Source organism: Pseudophryne corroboree, chromosome 6 (genome assembly GCF_028390025.1).
Source record: "Pseudophryne corroboree isolate aPseCor3 chromosome 6, aPseCor3.hap2, whole genome shotgun sequence".
Taxonomy (NCBI): domain Eukaryota; kingdom Metazoa; phylum Chordata; class Amphibia; order Anura; family Myobatrachidae; genus Pseudophryne; species Pseudophryne corroboree.
This window is the reverse complement of record NC_086449.1, coordinates 343447976-343474175: the sequence shown is the minus strand read 5'-3', so window position 1 is coordinate 343474175 and position 26200 is coordinate 343447976. Positions and strand designations below refer to the sequence as shown.

The following is a 26200-nucleotide window of genomic DNA, read 5'->3' as shown; positions in this document are numbered from 1 at the left end:
GTGGGGGAGCAGTCACACAGGGAAGAAACTTCAAAGGTCTTTGGGTCAAGTCAAAAAACTTGTATTCAAATCAACATCCTGGAGCTGAGGGCCATATACAACGCCCTTCGGCAAGCGGAAACATTGCTTCGCGACCTACCGGTTCTGATCCAGTCAGACAACATCACTGCAGTGGCTCATGTAAACCACCAAGGCGGCACAAAGAGCAGAGTGGAAATGGCAGAAGCCACCAGGATTCTCCGCTGGGCGGAAAATCATGTAAGCGCATTTTCAGCAGTTTATTCCGGGAGTGGCCAACTGAGAAGTAGACTTCCTCAGCAAACACGACCTGCATCCAAGAGAGGACTTCTTTAGGAAGCCTTCGCACAGATTGCAAGTCAGTGGGAACTGCCACAGATAGACGTGATGGCGTCCCTCCTCAACAAGAAGCTACAGAGGTATTGCACCAGGTCAAGAGAGCTGCAGATGCCCTAGTGACACCGTGGGTGTTCCAGTCGGTCTATGTATTTCCCCCTCTTCCTCTCATACCCAAGGTGTTGAGAATGGTAGGAGGGAGAGGAATGAGAACAATCCTCATTGTTCCAGATTGGCCACGAAGGACCTGGTATCTGGATCTGCAGGAAATGCTCACAGAAGATCAGTGGCTTCTTCCTCTAAGACAGGACCGGTTGCAACAGGGGCCATGTCTATTCCAAGACTTACTGCGGCTGCGTCGGACGGCATGGCGGTTGAACACCGGATCCTAGCGGATAAGGGTATTCCGGATGAGGTCATTCCTACGCTAATAAAGGCTAGGAAGTGCATGACATCTAAACATTATCACCGTATATGGCGAAAATATGTTTCTTGGTGTGAGGCCAGGAATGCTACTACGGAAGAATCCCATCTGGGCCGTTTCCTTCACTTCCTGCAAACTGGAGTGAATTTCGGCCTAAAATTAGGATCTATTAAGGTTCAGATTTCGGCCTTATCCATTTTCTTTCAAAAGGAATTGACCTCTCTCCCTGAAGTACAAACTTTTGTGAAGGGAGTACTGCATATTCAGCCTCCTTTTGTACCTCCGGTGACGCCTTGGGACCTTAACGTGGTGTTAAGTTTCATTAAGTCACACTGGTTTGAACCACTTAAAACGGTGGAGTTGAAAAATCTCACTTGGAAGGTGGTCATGTTATTAGCCTTGGCTTCGGCTAGGCGAGTGTCGGAATTAGCGGCTTTATCACATAAAAGCCCCTATCTGGTTTTCCATATGGATAGAGCGGAATTGCGGACCCGTCCTCAATTCCTGCCAAAAGTGTTTTCATCCTTTCATATGAACTATTGTGGTGCCTGTGGCTACGCGTGACTTGGAGGATCCCGAGTCCCTTGATGTGGTCAGGGCTTTGAAAATTTACGTGGCCAGATCGGCTACAGTCAGAAAAACAGAAGCACTGTTTGTCAAGTATGGCAACCAACAGGATTGGTGCCCCTGCTTCAACGTAGACTATTGCTCACTGGATCTGTAACACGATTCAGCAGGCGCATTCTACGGCGGGATTGCCGCTGCCTAAATCGGTCAAGGCCCATTCCACTAGGAAGGTGGGCTCTTCTTGGTCGGCTGCCATAGGGGTCTCGGCGCTACAGCTGTGCCGAGCTACTACTTGGTTGGGTTCAAACTCCTTTGCAAAGTTCTATAAGTTTGATACCCTGGCTGAGGAGGACCTCCTGTTTGCTCAATCGGTGCTGCAGAGTCATCCGCACTCTCCCGCCCGTTTGGGAGCTTTGGTATAATCCCCATGGTCCTTACGAAGTCCCCAGCATCCTCTAGGACGTAAGAGAAAATAAGATTTTTAAACCTACCGGTAAAGTTTTTTCTCGTAGTCCGTAGAGGATGCTGGGCGCCCGTCCCAAGTGCGGACTACTTCTGCAAGACTTGTATATAGTTATTGCTTAAATAAGGGTTATGTTATAGTCTCATCGGTCTTGGACTGATGCTATGTCGTTTTCATACTGTTAACTGGATAGTATATCACAAGTTAAACAGTGTGATTGGTGTAGCTGGTATGAATCTTGCCCTTGGATTAACAAAAATCCTTTCCTCGTACTGTCCGTCTCCTCTGGGCACAGTTTCTCTAACTGAGGTCTGGAGGAGGGGCATAGAGGGAGGAGCCAGTGCACACCTGATCTAAAGTATTTCTTAAAGTGCCCATGTCTCCTGCGGAGCCCGTCTATCCCCATGGTCCTTACGGAGTCCCCAGCATCCTCTACGGACTACGAGAAAAAGATTTACCGGTAGGTTTAAAATCTTACTATTACACAGATGGTCCATGAATTAAGCACTATTAAAAAAGTTTAGTGATATGATTGCCCAGATATGTGCACTAGTACACAAGTGAGTCACTAGTATTGCACTACACAGCACATAGGGCATACAAAGTGTATGATATACCATGTGGACTAAAGGCCCATACACACTAGCCGATTTTGAACTTAAATTAGCTCACTTTTGACGTTTTGAGCTCAATCTCGGCCAGTATGTATGACCGGGCGGTGAGCGCCGATGCGCGCTCCTACATCATTGCCAGCCGCCGCCGCCGTCTGTCGGGCTGTTTGAACAGCTGAGTGAACCACTTTCCACAGTCTCCTACTGTGGAAAGTGGTTCACCCCCCATGAACATCGCTGGGCCAGGTAAAAATTGTTCAGTGTGTATGCACTGAGCATTTTTCCTGCCAGCGTTGTTCACATCATCGCTGTGTATACACGCTGGGCAAAAACGCCTAGTGTGTATGCACCTTAAGTGTACACCAGCAAGTCTTATTATTTAATATAGTATACCTGTGGCAATATATAACATACTTTTCTCTTACGTCCTAGAGGATGCTGGGATCCACATTAGTACCATGGGGTATAGATGGGTCCACTAGGAGCCATTGGCACTTTAAGAGTTTGAGTGTGTGGGCTTGCTCCTCCCTCTATGCCCCTCCTACCAGACCCATTTTCGAAAATGTGCCCCGGAGGAGCCGGTCACAGCTAGGGGAGCTCTACAGAACTTCTTTAGAAAAAGTTTATTTTAGAGTTTATTATTTTACAGGGAGGCTGCTGGCAACAGCCTCCCTGCATCGAGGGACTAAGGGGGGGGAATAGTGTCTGCCCTGCGGGGTCTGAGCCACTATCTCCGCTGACAGGACACTGAGCCCCTGAGAGGATCGAACATTCCCCGCCACAGGGGATCGCTCACCCCGGCCACCCCCTTACAGAGCCAGAAGATCAGAAGAGGCGAGATATGGCGGCACAAGGGTAGGAGCGCAGCTCTGAGCAGCTGTGCTCCGGGAAGGCTCAGCGGCACACAGTGTTGGCACTTTGAGGGGCATCCTGAGCCAGCGTCTTAATGCCCTACAATGGTCACAGGCGCTAACCGGAGGCTGAATCCCTAGGCTAGCGTCAGAATCCTCCGTACCCAGATGCTCACAGGGGACGGAATCCCCCGCCTTGCGATGGAGTCCTCAAGGTTTCCTTTATATATAACAGCGCTGTGTGTGGGTTGGCTATGAACTCTGTGTCTCTTACCATTCTCAGGGGGGAGACTTTCCCTAACCTACCCTGTGTGTGTGTGTGTATGTGGAGTGTTTGGGGTCTCCAGTTAGCTACGTCCATGGACTCTGTGTCATATGCAGCTGAGGATGTCCTCTCAGGATGATCTCATTCCATGTAATCAGGATTGCACTGTTATAGCGCGGATACCAGCAAGGGAGCCTGAGTGGTTATCCTCCATCAAAACTATGATTTCTCAGATTTCTTCTAGGGTTGCTCAGAATGAATCTGCAACTCAGGTTTTACAGAATTCTATGGCAGTTTGGTCTGTTTCTGTTACCTCAGGACCCCTTTCTGTGGGTTCCCACAAACGTGTTCTTGCCCAGATCATGCAAGATGACATGGATACCGATTCTGACACTGCAGACGGTGATGGGGATGTGCTCAGGGGGGCTGCATCTCTTGCAAAAGGGGTGCAGTTGATGATAGAGGCTAGAAGAGATGTGTTGCATATTATTGATACAACACCTGAACAGGTTGAGGAGGCTTACTTCACTGACAATAAGAAAGCCTCGCTAACCTTCCCTGCATCCAAAGAATTAAATGCTATTTTTGAAAAAGCGTGGGAAAATCCTGAGAAAAAATTCCAGATCCCTAGGAAGGTTCTGGTTGCTTTCCCCTTCCCTGAGGAGGATAGATAGAAATGGGAAAACCCACCCATAGTTCACCCTCGCAAATTAACACCTCAACCCTGGCACACCAAATGCACCAGATATCTGCAAAAATGCTCACGTACTGCTGAGCGCCACTGGAGGAAATCACGCTCTAAGGCAGACTTCCTCCATTTCAAACGTATGCTCTCATCCTTCAGTGCTGCCCTTTCTCTTGCTTAAACAATCATACTTCAAGAACCTCATCTCCTCCCAGTCTTCCAACCCCTGGCGCCTCTTTGCCACTCTCAACTCACTCCACTGCCCACCTCCACCTCGTCTCCCTTCCTCACTCTCTGCTCATGACTTTGCCACTTACTTCACATCCAAAATTGACTCCATACGTCAGGACATCACATCACACCAGACCATCAGTAACCAGCCTTCTCCCATCTCTTACCAACCCTCCCCATCCCTCGCACCTACTCTGACATCTTTCTCCAATGCATCTGGAGAGGAAGTCATGGCCCTCATTCGTTCCTGTCCCGTCACCACCTCCCCACTTGACCCTATCCCCTCCCGCCTCCTCCGCTACCTCTCTCCTTCTGCATGTTCCCATCTTTCCCACCTTCTCAATCTCTCCCTCTCATCAGGCACTGTCCCCTCTGCCTTCAAACATGCACTCATCTCGACTATTCTTAAAAAACATACCCTTGATCCAAACACTCTCTCCAACTACCGACCCATCTCTCTCCTCCCTTTTGCCTCCAAACTCCTTGATCGTATTGTCTACATCCGCCTTACTTCCTTTCTTTCCTCACACTCACTGCTTGACCCATTCCAGTCTGGCTTCCGTCCTCTCCACTCCACTGAAACTGCCCTTACAAAAGTATGCAATGACCTCCATGCTGCTAAATCTAAGGGACACTACTCTCTACTTATTCTACTTGATCTCTCTGCTGCTTTTGACACTGTGGACCATCCTCTCCTACTGCAAATCCTTCACTCCATTGGTCTGCGTGACACTGCCCTCTCTTGGCTGGCCTCCTACCTTTCTGATCGTTCATTCTCTATCTCCTCTCATGACTCCACCTCCCCCTCACTTCCACTAACTGTAAGGGTATCCCAAGGTTCGTCCTTGGACCTCTTCTCTTCTCTCTCTATACGTCCTCACTAGGTAAGTTCATTAGTTCTTTTGGTTTCCAATATCCTCTCTATGCTGATGACACCCAAATCTATCTTTCCTCTCCAGACTACTCCCCTGCTCTCCTCACTCGTATCTCCAACTGTCTCTCTGCTACCTCTTCCTGGATGTCCCAGCGCTTTCTTAAACTTAACATGTCTAAGACCGAGCTGATCATCTTCCCTCTCTCCCGCATAACCTCACCTCCTACAATCTCATTATCTATTGATGGCACTACTATCTCCTCTAGCCCCCAAGTGCGCTCTCTTGGAGTAATCCTTGACTCCTCCCTCTCCTTCAAACCACCCATTCAGCACCTCTCACAAACCTGCTGTTTTCATCTAAAAAAAAATTCCAGGATCAGACCCTTTCTGACCCAGGATGCTACTAAGACTCTTATCCACTCACTGGTCAACTCCAGACTGGACTACTGTAATCTCCTCCTGACTAGCATTCCTGACAAATACCTCTCTCCACTCCAATCTATCCTCAATGCTGCTGCCCGGCTCATCTTCCTCACCAAACGCACTACGTCCACTTCTCCTCTCTTACTAGACCTTCACTGGCTCCCCTTCCCTTTCAGAATTCATTTCAAGCTTTTCACACTCGCTTATAAAGCCCTCACTCACTCCTCTCCCATCTACATCTCTGACCTTATCTCCCTTTACACTCCCACCCGTCCTCTTCGCTCTGCTATTGCACGCCGACTCTCCTGCCTACGGATTACTTCCTCCCACTCCTACCTCCAAGATTTTTCACGTGCTGCACCACTTCTCTGGAATTCCCTACCTCTCCCCCTCAGACTCTCCACCTCTCTACAAAACTTCAAACGGGCTCTCAAGACCCACTTCTTCACCAAACCCAGCCAAATCTCATCCTAACACTCTGTTCCACGCTCTCTATGTACCCCATCTGTGTCACCCCTGTCTGTCTACCCCTCCCCTTTAGAATGTAAGCTCTCACGAGTAGGTCCCTCTTCCCTCATGTGCTTATCCTTTCTTACTTTAATAATCTTCAACTGCACCAAATCCAGCAGTCTTCTGCCACCTAATACTTATTCCAGTGTCATCTGCTGATGTAACTATGTTTTATTTACCCTGTACTTGTCCTATACGGTCACCAACTGTAAGTTGCTGTTTTCCTATTTGATTATTTGTTTATGTACTCTGTAATTTGGTGTTGCGGAACCCTTGTGGCGCCATATAAATAAAGGATAATAATAATAATAATAATAGTGGACGCGTCTGTATCCAGACTCTCAAAAAAGGTGGTATTACCTGTCCCAGGATCTACCGCCTTGAAGGAGCCGGCTGATCGCAAAATTGGTACTACGCTCAAATCCATATACACAGCTTCAGGGGCGATACTACGCAGCACTATTGCCTGTGCATGGATTTCCAAAGCTATAGTAAAGTGGTCAGGCACGTTACTTGAGGATTCGGATACATTAGAAAAGAGTGACATTGAATTGTTTCTCCGTAACATTCAGTATTCTGCAGGTTTTATGGTGAAATCCATGAAAGACCTGGGATCAATGGCTGCAGAAATTTCTTCCATGTCCATCTCAGCTCGTCGAGGACTGTGGCTGCGCCAGTGGTCTGCCAACGCGGAATCAAGGAGAAGTGTGGAGACCCTACCCTACACAGGTCAGGCTCTCTTTGGGGAAGCGTTGGATGCGTGGATCTCCACGGCTACAGTGGGTAAGTCTCTCCTTTTCTTCCCTCAGCAGCTCCTGCTATGAAGAAACCTTTTTCTTCACCTGCATCTCAGTCCTTTCGGGTTACTTAACCGAGAAAGGCCAAACCGTCCAACGCCTTCTTTAGAGGTGGCTGACCAAAATCCAAGAAACCTGCAGCAGCGGGTTCCCAGGAACAGAAGCCTGCTTCAGGTACGCCAAAGTCCTCCGCATGACGGTGGACAGCGCGGCCTGGAGGTAGGGCCGGGAAAGAGCAAGACTCAAACATTGCAGTCACATCTGCATGTCGTCCGGCCTGGACCCCTGGGTACTAAATATTGTGTCCCAGGGGTACCGGCTGGAATTTCAAGATCTCCCTCCTCATCGGTTCTTCAAATTAGGCTTGGCAGCTTTGCCGGCAGACAGGGCTACCCTACAGGGAGCCATCCAGAAGTTGTTGGAGGCACAGGTCATTGTACCAGTCCCTCCACAAATGCAAAACACGGGTTACTATTCGAACCTTTTCGTTGTACCAAAACCAGATGGTTCGGTCAGGCCCATTCTGAAATTATAATCATTAAATCCCTTTCTGAGGGAGTTCAAGTTCAAAATAGTCTCTAAGGGCGGTGATATCAGGTCTGGTGTAGGGAGAATTCCTGGTATCCCTGGATATCTAGGATGCGTCGCTGCCGCATCAAGCTTATTTACGGTTCACACTGTTGGACAGTCATTTTCCGTTCCAGGCCCTGCCATTCGGCCTCTCCACAGCACCGAGGGTGTTCACCAAGGTGATGGCGGAAATTATTGTTCTCCTCCGCAGACAGGGGGTGAACATAATTCCATATCTGGACGATCTGCTGATAAAGGCATCATCCAAGGAGAAGCTGTTACGATCCATAGCTCTCACGACCCAGCTTCTCAGGGATCATGGTTGGATCCTGAATCTTCCAAAATCACATTTGGAGCCAACCAGTAGGTTGTCCTTTCTGGGAATGATCCTCGACACGGAGGTGCAGAGGGTGTCCTTCCAGAGGACATAGCTTTGGTGATTCAAGCAATGGTCCGGGATGTTCCGAAGCCTGCCCGTGTGTCGATTCATCAGTGCATTCGCCTTCTGCGAAAGATGGTGGCCTCTTACGAGGCGCTGCAGCACGGAAGGTTTCATGCTCGGTCCTTCCAACTGGATCTCCTGGACAAGTGGTCGAGATCCCATCTTCACATGCACCAGAGAATACGTCTGTCGCCAAAGGCCAGGATTTCTCTCCTCAGGTGGCTGCAATTATCTCACCTTCTGGAGGGCTGCTGGTTCGGGATTCAGGACTGGATCCTTCTAACCACGGATGCAAGTCTCCGGGGCTGGGGCGCGGTCGCTCAAAGGGAAACCTTCCAAGGAAGGTGGTCGAGTCTGGAAGCCGGCCTGCAGATAAACATTCTGGAACTAAGAGCAGTCTACAACGGTCTTCTCCAAGCGGCCCATTTTCTGAGAAATCGGGCCATTCAAGTGCAGTTGGACAATGTAACGACAGTGGCCTACATAAACCGACAGGGCGGAACGAAGAGCAGAGCTGCAATGTCAGAGGTAACAAAAATCATCCTCTGGGCAGAAAAACACGCGTTGGCGCAGTCAGCAATCTTCATTCCGGGAGTAGACAACTTGGATGCGGACTTCCTCAGCAGACACGACCTCCACCCAGGAGAGTGTCGTCTACATCCGGAGGTGTTCAAGGAGGTAACAGATCGTTGGGGCATACCCCAGATCGACATGATGGCATCTCATCTCAACAAGAAGCTTCAGCGGTATTGTTCCAGGTCGAGGGACTCACAAGCAGTGGCGGTGGACGCCCTAGTGACTCCGTGGGTGTTCCAGTTTGTGTACGTGTTCCCTCCACTTCCACTCATTCCAAGAGTTCTCAAACTCATAAGAAGAACAGGAGTTCAGGCAATCCTCATTGCTCCGGACTGGCCAAGAAGGGCTTGGTACGCGGATCTTCTGGATCTACTACTGGAAGAGCCGAGGCCTTTTCCTCTTCAGGAGGACCTGCTGCAGCAGGGGCCGTTCGCCTATCAAGACTTACCTCGGCTACGTTTGATGGCATGGAGGTTGAACGCCAGATACTAGCTCAGAAGGGCATTCTGAACAAGGTTATTCCTACCCTGATACAGGCTAGGAATGGAGTAACGTCAAAACATTACCATCGTATTTGGAGAAAATATGTATCTTGGTGTGAGTCCAAATGGTTTCCTGCGGTGGAGTTTCAATTGGGACGTTTTCTCCCCTTCCTGCATGCAGGTGTGGATATGGGCCTGAGGTTAGGCTCCATAAAGGTCCAGATTTCAACCCTATCCATTTTCTTGGCTGCCCTCCCTGAGGTTCAGACTTTTTTGAAGGGAGTTCTGCACATCCAACCTCCCTTGGTGCCGCCTACACATCTGTATTTGGTAGATTTGTATTATTATCTTAAATATTCAAGACTCCTCAGCTCTGGCTGTAACTAGCTACCATGGCCCGTTTAGAAGAAAAGGACATGTATTCAACCTTTCTTTCCTCCCCAGAAGTTCTTTTTAAATTATCTGGTTTCGATGGATTTGCATTAATGGGCAGTAGATTCTGAAATCTCTTTGCCTGTGGAACTCTTAAATTGTGGAAATCTTAGCCCATATTTGACTTATAGAACTCTGACATTATGCAGATTGTCTTAAATATCCAGTATGCATTCACTTACTGTACATCATGGGTGCAAGCTTGGATTTTTACGGACAAACACTGAGGGCTTCTTGTAATGCAGTTGTGGCTTTCAGTGAGCTGTAGCTAACATCTTGGGCAGCAGCAAACAATGCATCCAAGAAGTTCCTCTTACTCTTTTTTTCTTTTATCACACATGTTTTTTTTGGAATAGAAAAGAATTACATTTAGTAGGATTCACTACTACTGTAGAAGATCAGTTCATATCCATGTGAATGCAGGTCTGGATCCAACTTTGAAATCTTAGACTAGAACATCAGCAGCAGCCCAATACTGACAGGACTTCTATATAACCATTTTTGTCGATCAACTTTCTCCTAATGGCATTGGGCCCTATTGTCAACTGGTTACTTTGTATTTGCTTTCTGCTCTTTAGTGAAGCCTGATCACAATTTCAACCCTTATGGTAAAGATCTACTTTGAAGGTGATCATTCAGTTACTCATGGATGTCATTGTTATCGGTCTGTTCCCTGGACTCCAAACTTTTTGTAGTACCAGAGAGAAATAGTTTTTACAGCTTGTGTGGGATTCTTAGGCCTTCAACACATTTCTCAGCTTTTGTTCCAGTGCCCTACCTTTTAGAGGGAAGAGCTAATCCACCATATTGCGTCCCAATAAAAGCATTTGTGATATGTATTTAATGGTATATACAAATCGAATCCTTTTTTTGTAAGGTTGACCACAAATACTTTTCTTAAAAATGTGCCCCATCAATAAAGGTGGTCTATTTACCTAAACTTTTTGGTCAACTGATGACATATGTTAATTATTTCAGGCTGACCGCAGTGGGCCGGCGTTTAAAACCGTTCACAACAATACTGTGCAGACTTTGAGTGTAAGTATATAAGAATATTTTCAATGTCTTTTTTTTTTTTTTTTTTTTTTACTGTATATGGCTATATAGAAAATTGCAGATCAATATAGTAATGTTACAATGAGTACTGTCATTTTTATCCATCAAACATGAATACTGTTCTCTAATTCTATAGTATTTATTGCTTTCAATAAAATGTATTAATTTAGGGACATACGTGGCATACATTAAAGGTTTATGATTTTTAGATTTTTTTCTGTGTAAAGCTTACTGCAAATAATCACTTGGGAGTATATTCAAGTGAAGTCGGATCCATTCCGACATTCATTTGTCGGAATGGATCCGACCTGGGCTATTCAATGCAATCTCAATACGGGGGAGAGCCACGGGCAGACGGGGGAGAGCAGCGCTACAGCAGCGTAGCCGGAGGATGTGTCACAGCCGCCGCTCATGGCATCGTCCACCCAGCTCCAGCAAGCGACGTCTCGCTTGCTGGAGCCGGGTGGACACTGCTGTGAGCGGCGGCTGTGACATCCTCCTGCTACGCTGCCCGCTGCTCTCCCCCCTCCCCCGTCTCCTCCTTGTCTTCCCCCTCCCCGTCTCCTCCTCGTCTTCCCCCTCCCCCGTCTCCTCCTCGTCTCCCCCCCCGTCTCCTCCTCGTCTCCCCCCCCGTCTCCTCCTCGTCTCCCCCCCCGTCTCCTCCTCGTCTCCCCCCCCGTCTCCTCCTCGTCTCCCCCCCCCGTCTCCTCCTCGTCTCCCCCCCCGTCTCCTCCTCGTCTCCCCCCCGTCTCCTCCTCGTCTCCCCCCCCGTCTCCTCCTCGTCTCCCCCCCCGTCTCCTCCTCGTCTCCCCCCCCGTCTCCTCCTCATCTCCCCCCCATCTCTGCTTCCGCATCACAGCCGCCGCTCACAGCAGTGTCCACCCGGCTCCAGCAAGCGAAGTTTCGCTTGCTGGAGCCAGGTGGACGCTGCTGTGAGTGTCGGCTGTGACACATCCTCCGGCGCTGCTCTCCCCCGTCTGCCCGCGGCTCTCCCCCGTCTCTGCTTCCGCATCTCATTTCGACTTTTTTTAAAGTCGAATTGAGATGGTCGAATAGGGGGCCAAAACCTGTCTGTTTTGGCCCCGTTTTCGACAAAAGCATGCGGATTGACAGCTATTCCGCCGATCCACGTGCTTTTCGACAAGTTCAATTCCTCGACTTGCCGAATAATTTGAGGTTAGATTGAATAGGTCGAAACCCCTTCTGACCTAAAAAAGTCGAAAACTACCGTCTTTTCGACGGACTGCAGCTTTCGACTTCAATTGAATATACCCCTTGATCTCAATAATTTGGGTATTTCTCTGACGTCCTAGTGGATGCTGGGAACTCCGAAAGGACCATGGGGAATAGCGGCTCCGCAGGAGACTGGGCACAAAAGTAAAAGCTTTAGGACTACCTGGTGTGCACTGGCTCCTCCCCCTATGACCCTCCTCCAAGCCTCAGTTAGATTTTTGTGCCCGAACGAGAAGGGTGCACACTAGGGGCTCTCCTGAGCTTCTTAGTGAAAGTTTTAGTTTAGGTTTTTTATTTTCAGTGAGACCTGCTGGCAACAGGCTCACTGCATCGAGGGACTAAGGGGAGAAGAAGCGAACTCACCTGCGTGCAGAGTGGATTGGGCTTCTTAGGCTACTGGACACCATTAGCTCCAGAGGGATCGAACACAGGCCCAGCCATGGAGTCCGGTCCCAGAGCCGCGCCGCCGGCCCCCTTACAGAGCCAAAGAAGAGGTCCGGAAAATCGGCGGCAGAAGACATCCTGTCTTCACCAAGGTAGCGCACAGCACTGCAGCTGTGCGCCATTGCTCCTCAGCACACTTCACACTTCGGTCACTGAGGGTGCAGGGCGCTAGGGGGGGGGGCGCCCTGAGCAGCAATAAAAACACCTTGGCTGGCGAAAATACATCACATATAGCCCCCAGGGCTATATGGATGAATTTTAACCCCTGCCAGATTACACTGAAAAACGGGAGAAAAGGCCGCCGAGAAAGGGGTGGAGCCTATCTCCTCAGCACACTGGCGCCATTTTCCCTCACAGCTCCGTTGGAGGGAAGCTCCCTGGCTCTCCCCTGCAGTCACTACACTACAGAAAGGGTTAAAAAAGAGAGGGGGGCACTAATTAGGCGCAGTATAAACAATACAGCAGCTATAAGGGGAAAAACACTTATATAAGGTTATCCCTGTATATATATCGCTCTGGTGTGTGCTGGCAAACTCTCCCTCTGTCTCCCCAAAGGGCTAGTGGGGTCCTGTCCTCTATCAGAGCATTCCCTGTGTGTGTGCTGTGTGTCGGTACGTTTGTGTCGACATGTATGAGGAGGAAAATGATGTGGAGGCGGAGCAAATTGCCTGTAATAGGGATGTCACCCCCTAGGGGGTCGACACCTGAGTGGATGAACTGTTGGAAGGAATTACATGACAGTGTCAGCTCTTTACAAAAGACAGTGATTGACATGAGACAGCCGGCTACTCAGCTTGTGCCTGTCCAGACGTCTCATAGGCCGTCAGGGGCTCTAAAGCGCCCGTTACCTTAGATGGCAAATACAGACGCCGACACGGATACTGACTCCAGTGTCGACGGTGAAGAGACAAATATGACTTCCAGTAGGGCCACACGTTACATGATTGAGGCAATGAAAAATGTTTTACACATTTCTGATAATACGAGTACCACCAATAGGGGTGTTATGTTCGGTGAGGAAAAACTACCTGTAGTTTTCCTGAATCTGAGAAATTAAATGAGGTGTGTGATGAAGCGTGGGTTTCCCCCGATAAAAAAACTGATAATTTCTAAACAGTTATTGGTATTATATCCTTTCCCGCCAGAGGTTAGGGTGCGTTGGGAAACACCCCCTAGGGTGGATAAAGCGCTCACACGCTTGTCAAAACAGGGGCTCTACCCTCTCCTGAGATGGCCACCCTTAAGGATCCTGCTGATAGAAAGGAGGGTATCCTAAAATGTATTTACACAACATACTGGTGTTATACTGCGACCAGCAATCGCCTTAGCCTGGATGTGCAGTGCTGGGTTGGCGTGGTCGGATTCCCTCACTGAAAATATTGATACCCTAGATAGGGACAGTATATTATTGCCTATAGAGCATTTAAAAGATGCATTTCTATATATGTGTGATGCACAGCGGGATATTTGTCGACTGGCATCAAGAGTAAGTGCGCTGTCCATTTCTGCCAGAAGAGGGTTATGGACACGACAGTGGTCAGGTGATGCGGATTCCAAATGGCATATGGAAGTATTGCCTTATAAAGGGGAGGAGTTATTTGGGGTCGGTCCTTCAGACCTGGTGGCCACGGCAACAGCTGGGAAATCCACGTTTTTACCCCAGGTCGCCTCTCAACATGAGAAGACGCCGTATTATCAGGCGCAGTCCTTTTGTTCCCATAAGGGCAAGTGGGCAAAAGGTTCCTCATTTCTGCCCCGTGACAGAGGGAGAGGAAAAAGGCTGCAGAAATCAGCCAGTTCCCAGGAACAGAAGCCCTCTCCCGCCTCTGCCAAGCCCTCAGCATGACGCTGGGGCTTTACAAGCAGACAGGGAGGCAGTTTTGGAAGCCATTCACAAGCTGTATTCCCAGCAGGTGATAATCAAGGTACCCCTCCTGCAACAGGGAAAGGGGTATTATTCCACACTGTTGTGGTACCGAAGCCGGACGGCTCGGTGAGACCGATTTTAAATCTAAAATCTTTGAACACTTACATACAGAGGTTCAAATTCAAGAGAAGGGGACTATATGGTGTCTCTGGACATCAAGGATGCTTACCTTCATGTCCCAATTTACCCTTCTCACCAAGGGTACCTCAGGTTTGTGGTACAGAACTGTCACTATCAGTTTCAGACGCTGCCGTTGGATGGTCCACGGCACCCCGGGTCTTTACCAAGGTAATGGCCGAAATGATGATACTCCTTCGAAGGAAGGGAGTTTTAGTTATCCCTTACTTGGACGATCTCCTGATAAGGGTAAGATCCAGGGAACAGTTGGAGGTCGGTGTAGCACTATCTCAGGTAGTGTTGCGACAGCACGGTTGGATTCTCAATATTCCAAAATCGCAGCTTGTTCCGACGACTCGTTTTCTGTTCCTAGGGATGATTCTGGACACAGTCCAGAAAAAGGTGTTTCTCCCGGAGGAGAAAGCCAGGGAGTTATCCGAGCTAGTCAGGAACCTCCTAAAACCGAGCCAAGTCTCAGTGCATCAATGCACAAGGGTTCTGGGAAAAATGGTGGCTTCTTACGAAGCGATTCCATTCGGCAGATTCCACGCAAGAACTTTTCAGTGGGATCTGCTGGACAAATGGTCCGGATCGCATCTTCAAATGCATCAGCGGATAACCCTGTCTCCAAGGACAAGGGTGTCTCTCCTGTGGTGGTTACAGAGTGCTCATCTTCTAGAGGGCCGCAGATTCGGTATTCAGGACTGGGTCCTGGTGACCACGGATGCCAGCCTGCGAGGCTGGGGAGCAGTCACACAGGGAAGAAATTTCCAGGGCTTATGGTCAAGCCTGGAGACATCACTTCACATAAATATCCTGGTGCTAAGAGCCATTTACAGTGCTCTAAGCTTAGCAAGACCTCTGCTTCAAGGTCAGCCGGGTTGATCCAGTCGGACAACATCACGGCAGTCACCCACGTAAACAGACAGGGTGGCACAAGAAGCAGTCAATGGCAGAAGCTGCAAGGATTCTTTGCTGGGCGGAAAATCATGTGATAGCACTGTCAGCAGTATTCATTCTGGGAGTGGACAACTGGGAAGCAGACTTCCTCAGCAGACACGACCTCCACCCGGGAGAATGGGGACTTCACCCAGAAGTCTTCCACATGATTATAAACCGTTGGGTAAAACCAAAGGTGGACATGATGGCGTCCCGCCTCAACAAAAAACTCGACAGATATTGCGCCAGGTCAAGGGACCCTCAGGCAATAGCTGTAGACGCTCTGGTAACCCCGTGGGTGTACCAGTCAGTGTATGTTTTCCCTCCTCTGCCTCTCATACCCAAGGTACTGAGAATTATAAGATGGAGAGGAGTAAGCACTATATTCGTGGCTCCGGATTGGCCAAGAAGGACTTGGTACCCGGAACTTCAAGAGAGGCTCACGGAGGATCCGTGGCCTCTACCTCTAAGAAGGGACCTGCTGCAGCAAGGACCCTGTCTGTTCCAAGACTTACCGCGGCTGCGTTTGACGGCATGGCGGTTGAACGCCGGATCCTGAAGGAAAAAGGCATTCCGGATGAAGTCATCCCTATCCTGATCAAAGCCAGGAAGGATGTAACCGCAAAACATTATCACCGCATTTGGCGAAAATATGTTGCGTGGTGCGAGGCCAGTAAGGCCCGACGGAGGAATTTCAACTGGGTCGATTCCTACATTTCCTGCAAACAGGAGTGTCTATGGGCCTGAAATTGGGGTCCATTAAGGTTAAAATTTCGGCCCTGTCAATTTTCTTCCAGAAAGAACTAGCTTCAGTCCCTGAAGTGCAGACGTTTGTAAAAGGGGTACTGCATATACAGCCTCCTTTTGTGCCTCCAGTGGCACCTTGGGATCTCAATGTAGTTTTTGGGTTCCAAAAGTCACATTGGTTTGAACCACTTAAAGATGTTGGCCCTGGCCTGGGCCAGGCGCGTGTCAGAATTGGCGGCTTTATTCTGTAAAAGCCCTTATCTGATTTTCTATACGGACAGGGCGGAATTGAGGACTCGTCCTCGGTTTCTCCCTAAGGTGGTTTCAGCGTTTCACCTGAACCAACCTATTGTGGTGCCTGCGGCTACTAGGGACTTGGAGGACTCCAAGTTGCTAGACGTTGTCAGGGCCCTGAAAATATATGTTTCCAGGACGGCTGGAGTCAGAAAATCTGACTCGCTGTTTATCCTGTATGCACCCAACAAGCTGGGTGTTCCTGCTTCTAAGCAGACTATTGCTCGTTGGATTTGTAGTACAATTCAGCTTGCACATTCTGTGGCAGGCCTGCCACAGCCAAAATCTGTAAAAGCCCATTCCACACGGAAAGTGGGCTCATCTTGGGCGGCTGCCCGAGGGGTCTCGGCTTTACAACTTTGCCGAGCAGCTACTTGGTCAGGGGCAAACACGTTTTGCTAAATTCTACAAATTTGATACCCTGGCTGAGGAGGACCTGGAGTTCTCTCATTCGGTGCTGCAGAGTCATCCGCACTCTCCCGCCCGTTTGGGAGCTTTGGTATAATCCCCATGGTCCTTACGGAGTTCCCAGCATCCACTAGGACGTCAGAGAAAATAAGAATTTACTTACCGATAATTCTATTTCTCGTAGTCCGTAGTGGATGCTGGGCGCCCATCCCAAGTGCGGATTGTCTGCAATACTTGTACATAGTTATTGTTAACTAAATCGGGTTATTGTTGTAGTGAGCCATCTTTTCTAGAGGCTCCTCGGTTATCACACTGTTAACTGGGTTTAGATCACACGTTATACGGTGTGATTGGTGTGGCTGGTATGAGTCTTACCCGGGATTCAAAATCCTTCCTTATTGTGTACGCTCGTCCGGGCACAGTATCCTAACTGAGGCTTGGAGGAGGGTCATAGGGGGAGGAGCCAGTGCACACCAGGTAGTCCTAAAGCTTTACTTTTGTGCCCAGTCTCCTGCGGAGCCGCTATTCCCCATGGTCCTTACGGAGTTCCCAGCATCCACTACGGACTACGAGAAATAGAATTATCGGTAAGTAAATTCTTATTATTGTGCATTTATTTCGTTGTTTTTTTTTCCAGGTTTTCATGTCTTCACTAGACCTGGTCCTTCACACTCAAGCCTTGCTGTCCTTGATGAACTTCCTGTCTTCTGCTATTCCATCTGGTGAGGCCAGTGTGGCTGAGGTAGCAAAGGAATCAAAATCAAGTTTTGAAGAGAAAAGTTTAGACACTAAGCCAGGCGCTGGTAAGTCTAATAGTGAGCCAGGCACGGGTACGTAGCCAAACACTGGTTGGCTTGTTGGTAAACAAGGGATTTAATTCACTTAGAGATATGAGTACTTGCACCCTGTCAAACTCAGACATTGATATGTGCTTTAATCTGTTGTTAAAATTAACAAAATTAATGGTTTTTGAATCATATTTTACATATTTACGCTACATGATACTTCTGTACTCATTATGATGGCATTCATTGAATCAAAACTGTTTTTTGAAACCACTAACACAATACAGAGCACAGAGACTTCATGCTGCCTAATTAATGGAACTAGACGTCGTAGATGGAGTTTATTTTAATTTTATTTTTTTAGGGGGTGGGGGTTTTTAGATTCGTTCGCTTACAGAAAAACGTTTAAATGGCAATACATTTGCAGTATACAGTACTGGCTCACCTTCTAAAGCAGAATGTGGGTCTTGGGCACTATTGGCCATCGTATAACAGATTAAGGGGTATATCCAATTAGCGCTAATTGTCCCACCGGGGGCTATCTAATTAGCCCCGATAAACTGGCGCGTGCCGCAGCTTATCGAGGATTTTGTTTTACCTGCCTCCGGTAGGTGAAGCAGAATCCCCGGAAACAGCCCCGTTTTCATCCAAAAATGGGACTGTTTCACACGAAAACACACAGGTTCCACTGAACCTGTGTGTTTTCAGGGGAAAAAAAGGTTTTTGTTTTTTTATTACAGACGATCAATCTGGATAGCCTGTAAAAAAAAAATCGGTGAAACATCGGGAAAAAAAATCAGAAATACAGCCGTTTTTTGGATCCTATGTTATACCGGGGATAATTGGATATCCCCCTAAATGGTTTTATTCTTGTCCATTTTTGTGGTTTTTATTTAAATTATTAGCTGTTGGTGATTCTGCGCCCACCACCCAGTTCATCAACGGAAATTCAAACTATCACAGGAGTTTCATATCTCAGCATAAACAAATATATGCCTAAAACAGTGGTTCCCAATTTTTTTTTAATCACAGCACTCTAGAGTATTAGAACTTCTTTCACAGCAAAAAAAAGTTTGTTACACAGAAATTTGAAAAAAATGTTTTAATTAAGTTAGTTGCGTGTATGCCATCCTTTGGTTCATTGATATGGAGAGGGTCACACTTCACTTCTGTTTATCCAAATATTTATAATTGGAAGTCACAAGCACTGGTTTTGCCTGTTACATTATTTGAATTGGCCCTTGACAACCAACCCAGGGCACATATGTAATTGCCCCAGGGTGCGACGGCACCCAGTTTGGGAACCACTGGCCTCAAGCATTGCATAGAGGTGCACAGGAAAATTAGTCATGTGGGAACCTTTCAATAAACTACATATAAAACAGCATATAGATCCTATCTTTTCAATAATCATATAGCCATAGAATAGCATTTAGGCATCACTACATGCTGTCCCACTCTGCTGTTTTTGACATCAATAAGGACTTCTAAGGCGAGTATTTAAGGAGGAGATTATGCATAATCTCTCTCTTTGATATTTTACCAAATCAAAAACTTTGCCTTTCTCTGCATTTTTGTGTATTCAGCAATATTGGGATATTTTATATTATCATTATTTTTTTATATTGTCGTTGTTTAACCCGTTTTCATTTGTCCTAGTCTGTGTCAATAAATTTCTATGTGCCTTGTTCTATGGCTATATGATTATTGACAAGATAAGATTTGTATGGTGTGACCACCTAGCACCCAGGTGAACCACACGACTTACCCACTGTATTTATTGGTCTGTGATTGGGATGTAACAAGTGTGGTTTCCTAGGCAGCTTTTATTGTGCATTTAAAGTTGCAATCTACATTCTATTTGTATAAAACAGGAAAATTAATGAGGTTGTCCTACTGCATTTCTCAGAGGTGTGCGCAGGCAAATTTCACGTCTGCATATCACTGAGTGAGAAATTTAATTCCCATCTGAATGATTTTGTCCATTAAAAGTTATGTTTGTGTGTTCTTTAATATATGCTACACACTGAGTTTTGCACTCTTATCCTTAGTTTCATTGTTTTAGACTGCTTCAGAAAAAGTGCTAATACCATAGTTCTTAAAAACCTTATCCATTTTGTTTCAGTTGTATCTGGCTCAACAGAGGATGATATTTTTGACTTGAAACTTTCGGCCACATTAAATGCTTTCAATATTTTTGTTTGCGATGAAATATGTAACATTGCTGATATTAAGATCCAAGGTAAGTGCATAACAGCATGTAATGTTCATTCTGCTCAGTTCATTTCCAGTCCAAGGTTTAAAATGTGTCCTTAATATTTTGAGTCCACAAGAGAGGTGATTTCAGTACTCTTTTCACATTATCACATGGCAGAGTGACCTGATAAACAACACCTCTTTAACCAAAAATAGAAATCTGCAAGTCTACTATTACTGTGCATTGTATGCAGATCTACTCAGGGACAAATGTACAATTTAGTATCTGTTTATAAAAATCAGAACACTCTCTTAATCTTACTTATGAACACAGCAAGTAAGCCAACACCATGTACCATGAATGTAAAGGCTGGGCAATAGATAAAAAACGACATTACAAAATTTGTAGGATTTGATTGTTTTTGAATTACCGTTTTTTTCCAGCTGTCCATTTATCTAGTCAATAGCCCGGGGGTTGGACCTGGGTCCATTACATTTTGGGATGTAGTTGCCTAGCGTTTATATTATGGCTCAAGGCAGCATATACTGCATATGGTTTACCAGGTCATTTCTCTGATCTCTTTATTTGCTGTCAGGTATGGATGCCTCTTTTGCTGTGCAGACCAGAAAGAAAGATCTATTTGCCCGTCTCAGAGACATTGTCGTCATCAATGTGGATCCTAAAACTATTCACCAAAAGGTAAACTATAAATATAAATTGAAGACCACAATTGTAATTTTATTCATGTTTACATCCTTGAAAAAAGAAAAACAACATAATTATTATTTATTAATTACCCGTTATTTATATAGCGCACACATATTTCCCAGCGCTTTACAGAGAGTATTTTGACATCAGTCCCTGCCCCAGTGGAGCTTACAATCTGTATTCCCTACCACACTTACATGCACACACATTCATGCTAAGGTTAATTTGCAGTGAGCCAATTAACCTACCAGTGTATTTTTGGATTGTGGGAGGAAACCTGAGTACTCTGAGGAAACCCACGCAAGCACAGGGAGAATATACAAACTCCACACAGTTAGGGCCATGGTGGGAATAGAACCCATGACCTCAGTGCTGTGAGGCATTAATGCTAACCATTACACCGTCTGTGCTGCACCATCTGTAATGGTATTTACATTAATAACAAACTTACACGTCATTGTATTTTTAAGGATTTATTAAAAGAAAATTAAAAATAATGATTTTCTAACTTTTCTCAAGAAATGTAATTAATGATGCAGATGAGAGTGTTACACTTACACTCTTACACTTACTGTACAGCAGTTGTGAGCAAGTTTGCCTGGGGCAGTCTTATTCTTTGCTTTACAAGAAAGCAGAGGATACATATGTATCCAGCCTCATTGTGGGGGGTGGTATTCATGTGACCGCCGGTCAGCTGACTGACAGTCACATGATCTCCTCCACCAGCCCGACGGCTCACTATCCCGATGGTTGGCATGCCGACCAACAGGGACTATTTCCACTCGTGGGTGTCCACGACACCCATAGAGTGGGAAAGTCGCCACCGAGCCCGCAGTGTGACGAGCGCAGCGAGCCCGCAAGGGGCTTGCTGCACTCGCCCCTCCCCGCCGGGATCCCGGTGTCGGTATGCTGCCGGGATCCCGGCGTTGGTAAGCTGACCACTGGTCAGCAGTACTACACCCATTGTGGGTGTGATTAGTCGCATTTGCAATGGTCTAGCATGCACATTTAGGGGCATGTGTGAATAATCGCACCCTCGAGCCATGGGGAATGCATTTTGCAATCGCGGGTGTGACTATACGTGAGTGGGTGTGAATAGTCGCTGCCACAATGCACGTGCGTATGCATCGCGGCAATAGTCAGGAAGAATCCATCTGTATGTTAACATGTCATCTATGTCACTTGACTTCCTCTGCACTCTACAGGGGGGTCGCACAGCATATTTAATTAGAGAGGGTAGGGCAATGTCATATTTCACAATGTCTGTTTTGCCTTTGGGGGAGACTTGTAGTACATATGGGGTAAACATTATGGTACATTTTATGGGGATTTAAGTTCATGTACAGGCATTTGTAGCTTATGATGAATGATGGGAGTGACCAATAGTTTTTGATGTTTTATAAAGTATTGAAATAAAAGGATATTTCTCTAACGTCCTAAGGGATACTGGGGTGGTCTTATTACCATGGGGTATAGAGGGGGCCATTGGAGCCTGGCAATTTAAAACTTCTTCAGAGTGTGCTGGCTCCTCCCCTCTGTCCCTTCTGCAGACTCAATTTAGAAAAATGTTCCCAAGGAGCCAGGTGCATTCTCTGGAGCTCCAGAGTGTTTTCTTCAAAACCTTAATATTAGTTTATTTTCAGCCAGCACTGGCTGGCACCAGTCTGCCTGCATCGTAGTACTTAGGGGAAGGGGGGGCCGAACCAACCTGCTGACAGGACATAGCTCCTGAGGTGATGTTTCGCTCGCCCCCCAGGGTATGCGCGCACTCCAACAGCATGCCGCAACCCCTAACAGAGGTGAAGACACTGGTGTGGTGAATATAGGAATCGGGGTTCTGATTAGTGGGTCCCCGGTTCACATGGAGGCATATGGGCGTGGCGGGTATTCGGCACTGCGGGCTTCGGTGGCCGCCGCATATATCCACACTGGCGCTGACACAGCAAAGGTGTTCTAACCCCGTTTTGTGTAGATTGGAGTGACTTGCCAGTATAATAAAGTACAGGGACCGCGCACCATTAAGGGGGCGGGGCTTCCCGGAGAGCGGGACCAGCAGCTCAGATGCCCCATTTCCTGCTGCATAACACTACAGGCTGCATGCAGGGAAGCGCTGCTCCTCCAAGGACCCTCAAAAGCACCTTACGGTACCAGGGGGTTTTGCAGACGGGGGGAGCAATAGAGTGTCTGTTAAAACTAGTTACCTTATCTAAGGTTCTACTTTCTGCCCGGCAAAGCACTGCTTTAGCTGATTGAGGCTGGAGTATGCTGGTTTTCTCCCTCTCTGTCTCACTCCATCTAGGTTGTAAACTGGGTTACTGTGTTATTTCACTGCTCCTGTGTGTGTGTGCTGCTGAATAAACATGTCTGGAAAGAAAGTTGTATGTCACTCCTGTAGCACAAAGTTTTCCCCCACTCCAAGGGGTTCTCTCTTGTGTGCTCAGTGCATTCTCCCTTCACAGGGAAGCAGCACATAGGAACCAGAATGGCTTGATTCAATTAAAGGGATGTTGTCTAACATATCATCTGAACTGGCTACTGCCAGGCAGGAAAATCAAGTGTTTAAAGAAGTCTGTGGATGATTTTCTTGTTCATACTTCAGATCTCAGACCTGCCTCTCAACCCCCTCTCATGGTTTCCCAGAAACAATCGCTGCCCCATGTGCTCCAGTCTGAGATGTCAGATTTGGAGGAAGGGGAAGTAGAGGATGATAAAGGAGCAAGTGCTCTGTCTCAGTGTGTGGAAGCACTTATCTATTCTATTAAGAAGCTCCTGAATATCCATGATAAAGAGGCAGAACCTGATGAGGAGTCGTTTTTTAATGTAAAACAAAAGTCTACTGCCACCTTTCCTGTCACTAAGGAATTAAATACACTTTTTAAAGAGACGTTGGTTAATCCTGACAAGAAATTTCAAACCCCCTAAGTGGTTGCTTACCTCCTTCCCTTTCCACCCTGAGGATAGGAAGGTGTGGGAGAATCCTCCAGCTGTGGATACGTCAGTGTCCAGGCTGTCACGTAAGATTGTACTACCTGTACCTGGTGTTATCTCCTTAAAAGACCCTGTAGATCGTAAGATTGAGACTACACAAATTCATTCCCACTGCAGTGGGAGTTGCCCCAAGACCCACCATTGCTTATGGTTGGATCACAAGGGCCATTGTTAAATGGTCTGGTAATGTAATAGAGAGTTTTGACGCTATGCCTCATGATGAGCTTCTAACACTCCTGCAATATATTCAGTATTCTGCTAACTTCATGAGTGAGGCTATCAATGAGATTGGCCTAATCTGTTCACGCGCCACAGCTATGGCTGTGTCGGCTCGCAGGGCGCTATGGCTGTGACAGTGGACGGCACATGTTGAGTCCAAAAGGGCTACTCCGGCTACACGTGCTTACCCCGGCCCCTCTCTACAGTTCTTTCGTGTGGCTAGATTCAGAGGCAGGGCCAGGGGTGCCTCCAATGCAGCTAGAGGGAACCGAGGTAAACCTCACAGACCAGCGGCCGCTGGAACACTGAAACAGAATTCAGGTTCTCCCTCAACGAAGCCCTCCGCGTGACGGTTGGTCCCAGCAGCAGGGGGACTTTCAGGTGGGTGCTCGACTTCAATATTTCAAACAGGTTTGGGCGGAGTCTAGGCGGGATCCTTGGTTGAGAGACTTAATCTCACGAGGATACCGGTTGGAGTTTCAGACACTCCCTCCTCACAGATTCTTCAAGTTGGGCTTACCAGTTTCACCTGTGGCAAGAGTTACCTTGCAAGACTCCATACAAAGACTGCTATTAACGCAGTTTATTGTCCCAGTTCCTCATGTACTTTGAAACAAGGGATTTTATTCAAGCCTGTTCTATCGAAACCAGATGGTTCGGTTCGACCAATTTTGAACCTCAGATCTCTGAACCCGTACTTACGGGTGTTCGAGTTCAAAATGGAATCTGTGAGAGCGGTGCTTTCTGGCCTAGAAGAAGGGGAGATTCTGGTATCCCTGGATATCAAGGATGCGTACTTTTACATCCTAATCTGGCCGCCTCATCAGGCTTACCTCAGATTTGCCCAGCATGACAGCCATTTCCAGTTTCAGGCCTTGCCTTTTGGTCTCTCCACGACACAGAGGTTATGGCGGAGATTATGTTGCGACTCCGTGTGTTGGGGGTAAACATCGTCCCGTACTTGGACTATCTACTCATAAAAGCTGTGTCCAGAGCTCGGTTGTTTGAAAGCATCGACTTAACTACGCCACTTGTCACCAATCATGTGTGGATTCTCAATCTACAGAGACTTCAGTTCCTGGGCATGATACTGGACACGGTGTCTCAGAAAGTGTTCCTTCCCATGGACAAAGTCTTGACAATCCAATCTATGGTCCGCTCCGTTCCGAAACCACACGAGATCTCGTTGCATCTTTGCATCTGTCTACTAGGCAAGATGGTGGCCTCCTATGAGGCTATTCAGTATGGAAGATTCCATGCCCGTCCGTTCCAGCTGGGCAAATGGTCAGGGTGGTATCTTTCACCAAAGGCAAGAATCTTCTATGGTGGTTGCAGATATCCCACCTAGTGGAGGGCCGATGGTTTGGAATTCAGGCTTGGATTCTTTTGACAACGGATGCGAACCTCCTCGGCTCAGGGACTGTGACCCAAGGGGCTCAGTTTCAGGGAAGGTGGTAGCCCCAAGAGCCTTCTCTTCCGATAAACATTCTGGAACTTCGGGCGATTTACAATGCCCTTCTGCAAGCCTCTTACCTTTTTCAAAATCAGGCCATACAGGTCCAGTCGGACAACACCACGGTGGTGGCGTACATAAACCGTCAGGGAAGAACAAAAAGCAGTGCCCGTAATGTGAGAAGTGTCCAGGATACTCCTCTGGGTGGAACGCAATGCCAGGGCCATGTCGGCAATATTCATTCCGGGAGTGGACAACTGGGAAGCAGACTTCCTCAGCAGACACGATCTGCACCCAGGTAAATGGGGCCTTTACCCACAGGTATTTCAGCTGTTGGTTCAACAGTGAGGCTGCCCGCTGATCGACATGATGGCTTCTCGCCTCAACAAGAAGCTGTGTCGCTACTGCTTCGGGATGAGAGATCAGCAGGCTGCAGCGGTGGACGCTCTGACAGTGCTGTGGGTTTACCAGTTCGTTTATCTGTTCCCTCCACTTCCTCTCATTCCCAGAGTTCTCAAAAAACTAAAACGGCAAAGCGTTCAGACAATTCCGATTGCCCCAGATTGGCCTCGCAGGGTCTGTTATGCGGACCTCCTGGCCATGTCCCTCAAGGAGCCCTGGGCTCTGCCGCTTCAAGAAGATCTTCAGCAAGGGCCATTCATTTATCCAGACTTACCGCGGCCTTGTTTGATGGCATTGAAGTTTAAAGGGAGATTTTAGCCAAAAAAAGGCTTCCCGCCAAGGTTATCTAGACTTTGGTCCGAGCCAGGAAGGTAGTAACATCTAGACATTACCACCGCGTATGGAAGAAATTTGTTTCTTGGTGTGAGGGTCGGCAGTGTTCTACTGTAGAGTTTCATCTTGGCCGGTTCTTACTCTTCCTGCAGGCAGGTTTGGATATAGGCCTACGCTTCCAAAGGCAGTTGGCTGTGATTCCACAAGTCCAGACGTTTTTGAAGGGTGTCCTTCGTATTCAACCATCCTTTATGCCTCCCACGGTACTGTGGGATCTCGATTTGGTCATCATTTTTCTTCAAATGCATTGGTTTGAACCATTACACAGGCTGAATCTGAATTATTTGACTTGGAAGACTGTCTTGTTATTGGCATTGGCCTCTGCACAGCGTT

The 26200-nt window shown here is 47.4% G+C and overlaps 1 protein-coding gene across 3 annotated transcripts in view; it reads left to right on the top strand.

Moving 5' to 3' along the window:
* Positions 1 to 26200, top strand: part of VPS13C (vacuolar protein sorting 13 homolog C) — a 950377-nt gene that overhangs the window by 526536 nt on the left and 397641 nt on the right. For all 3 annotated transcript variants that reach the window (XM_063926503.1, XM_063926502.1, XM_063926504.1), the window contains 4 exons: positions 10536 to 10595; positions 17360 to 17525; positions 19633 to 19749; positions 20300 to 20403. In XM_063926503.1, the coding sequence (XP_063782573.1) occupies positions 10536 to 10595; positions 17360 to 17525; positions 19633 to 19749; positions 20300 to 20403 (447 nt within the window). The remainder of the gene's footprint in view (positions 1 to 10535; positions 10596 to 17359; positions 17526 to 19632; positions 19750 to 20299; positions 20404 to 26200) is intronic.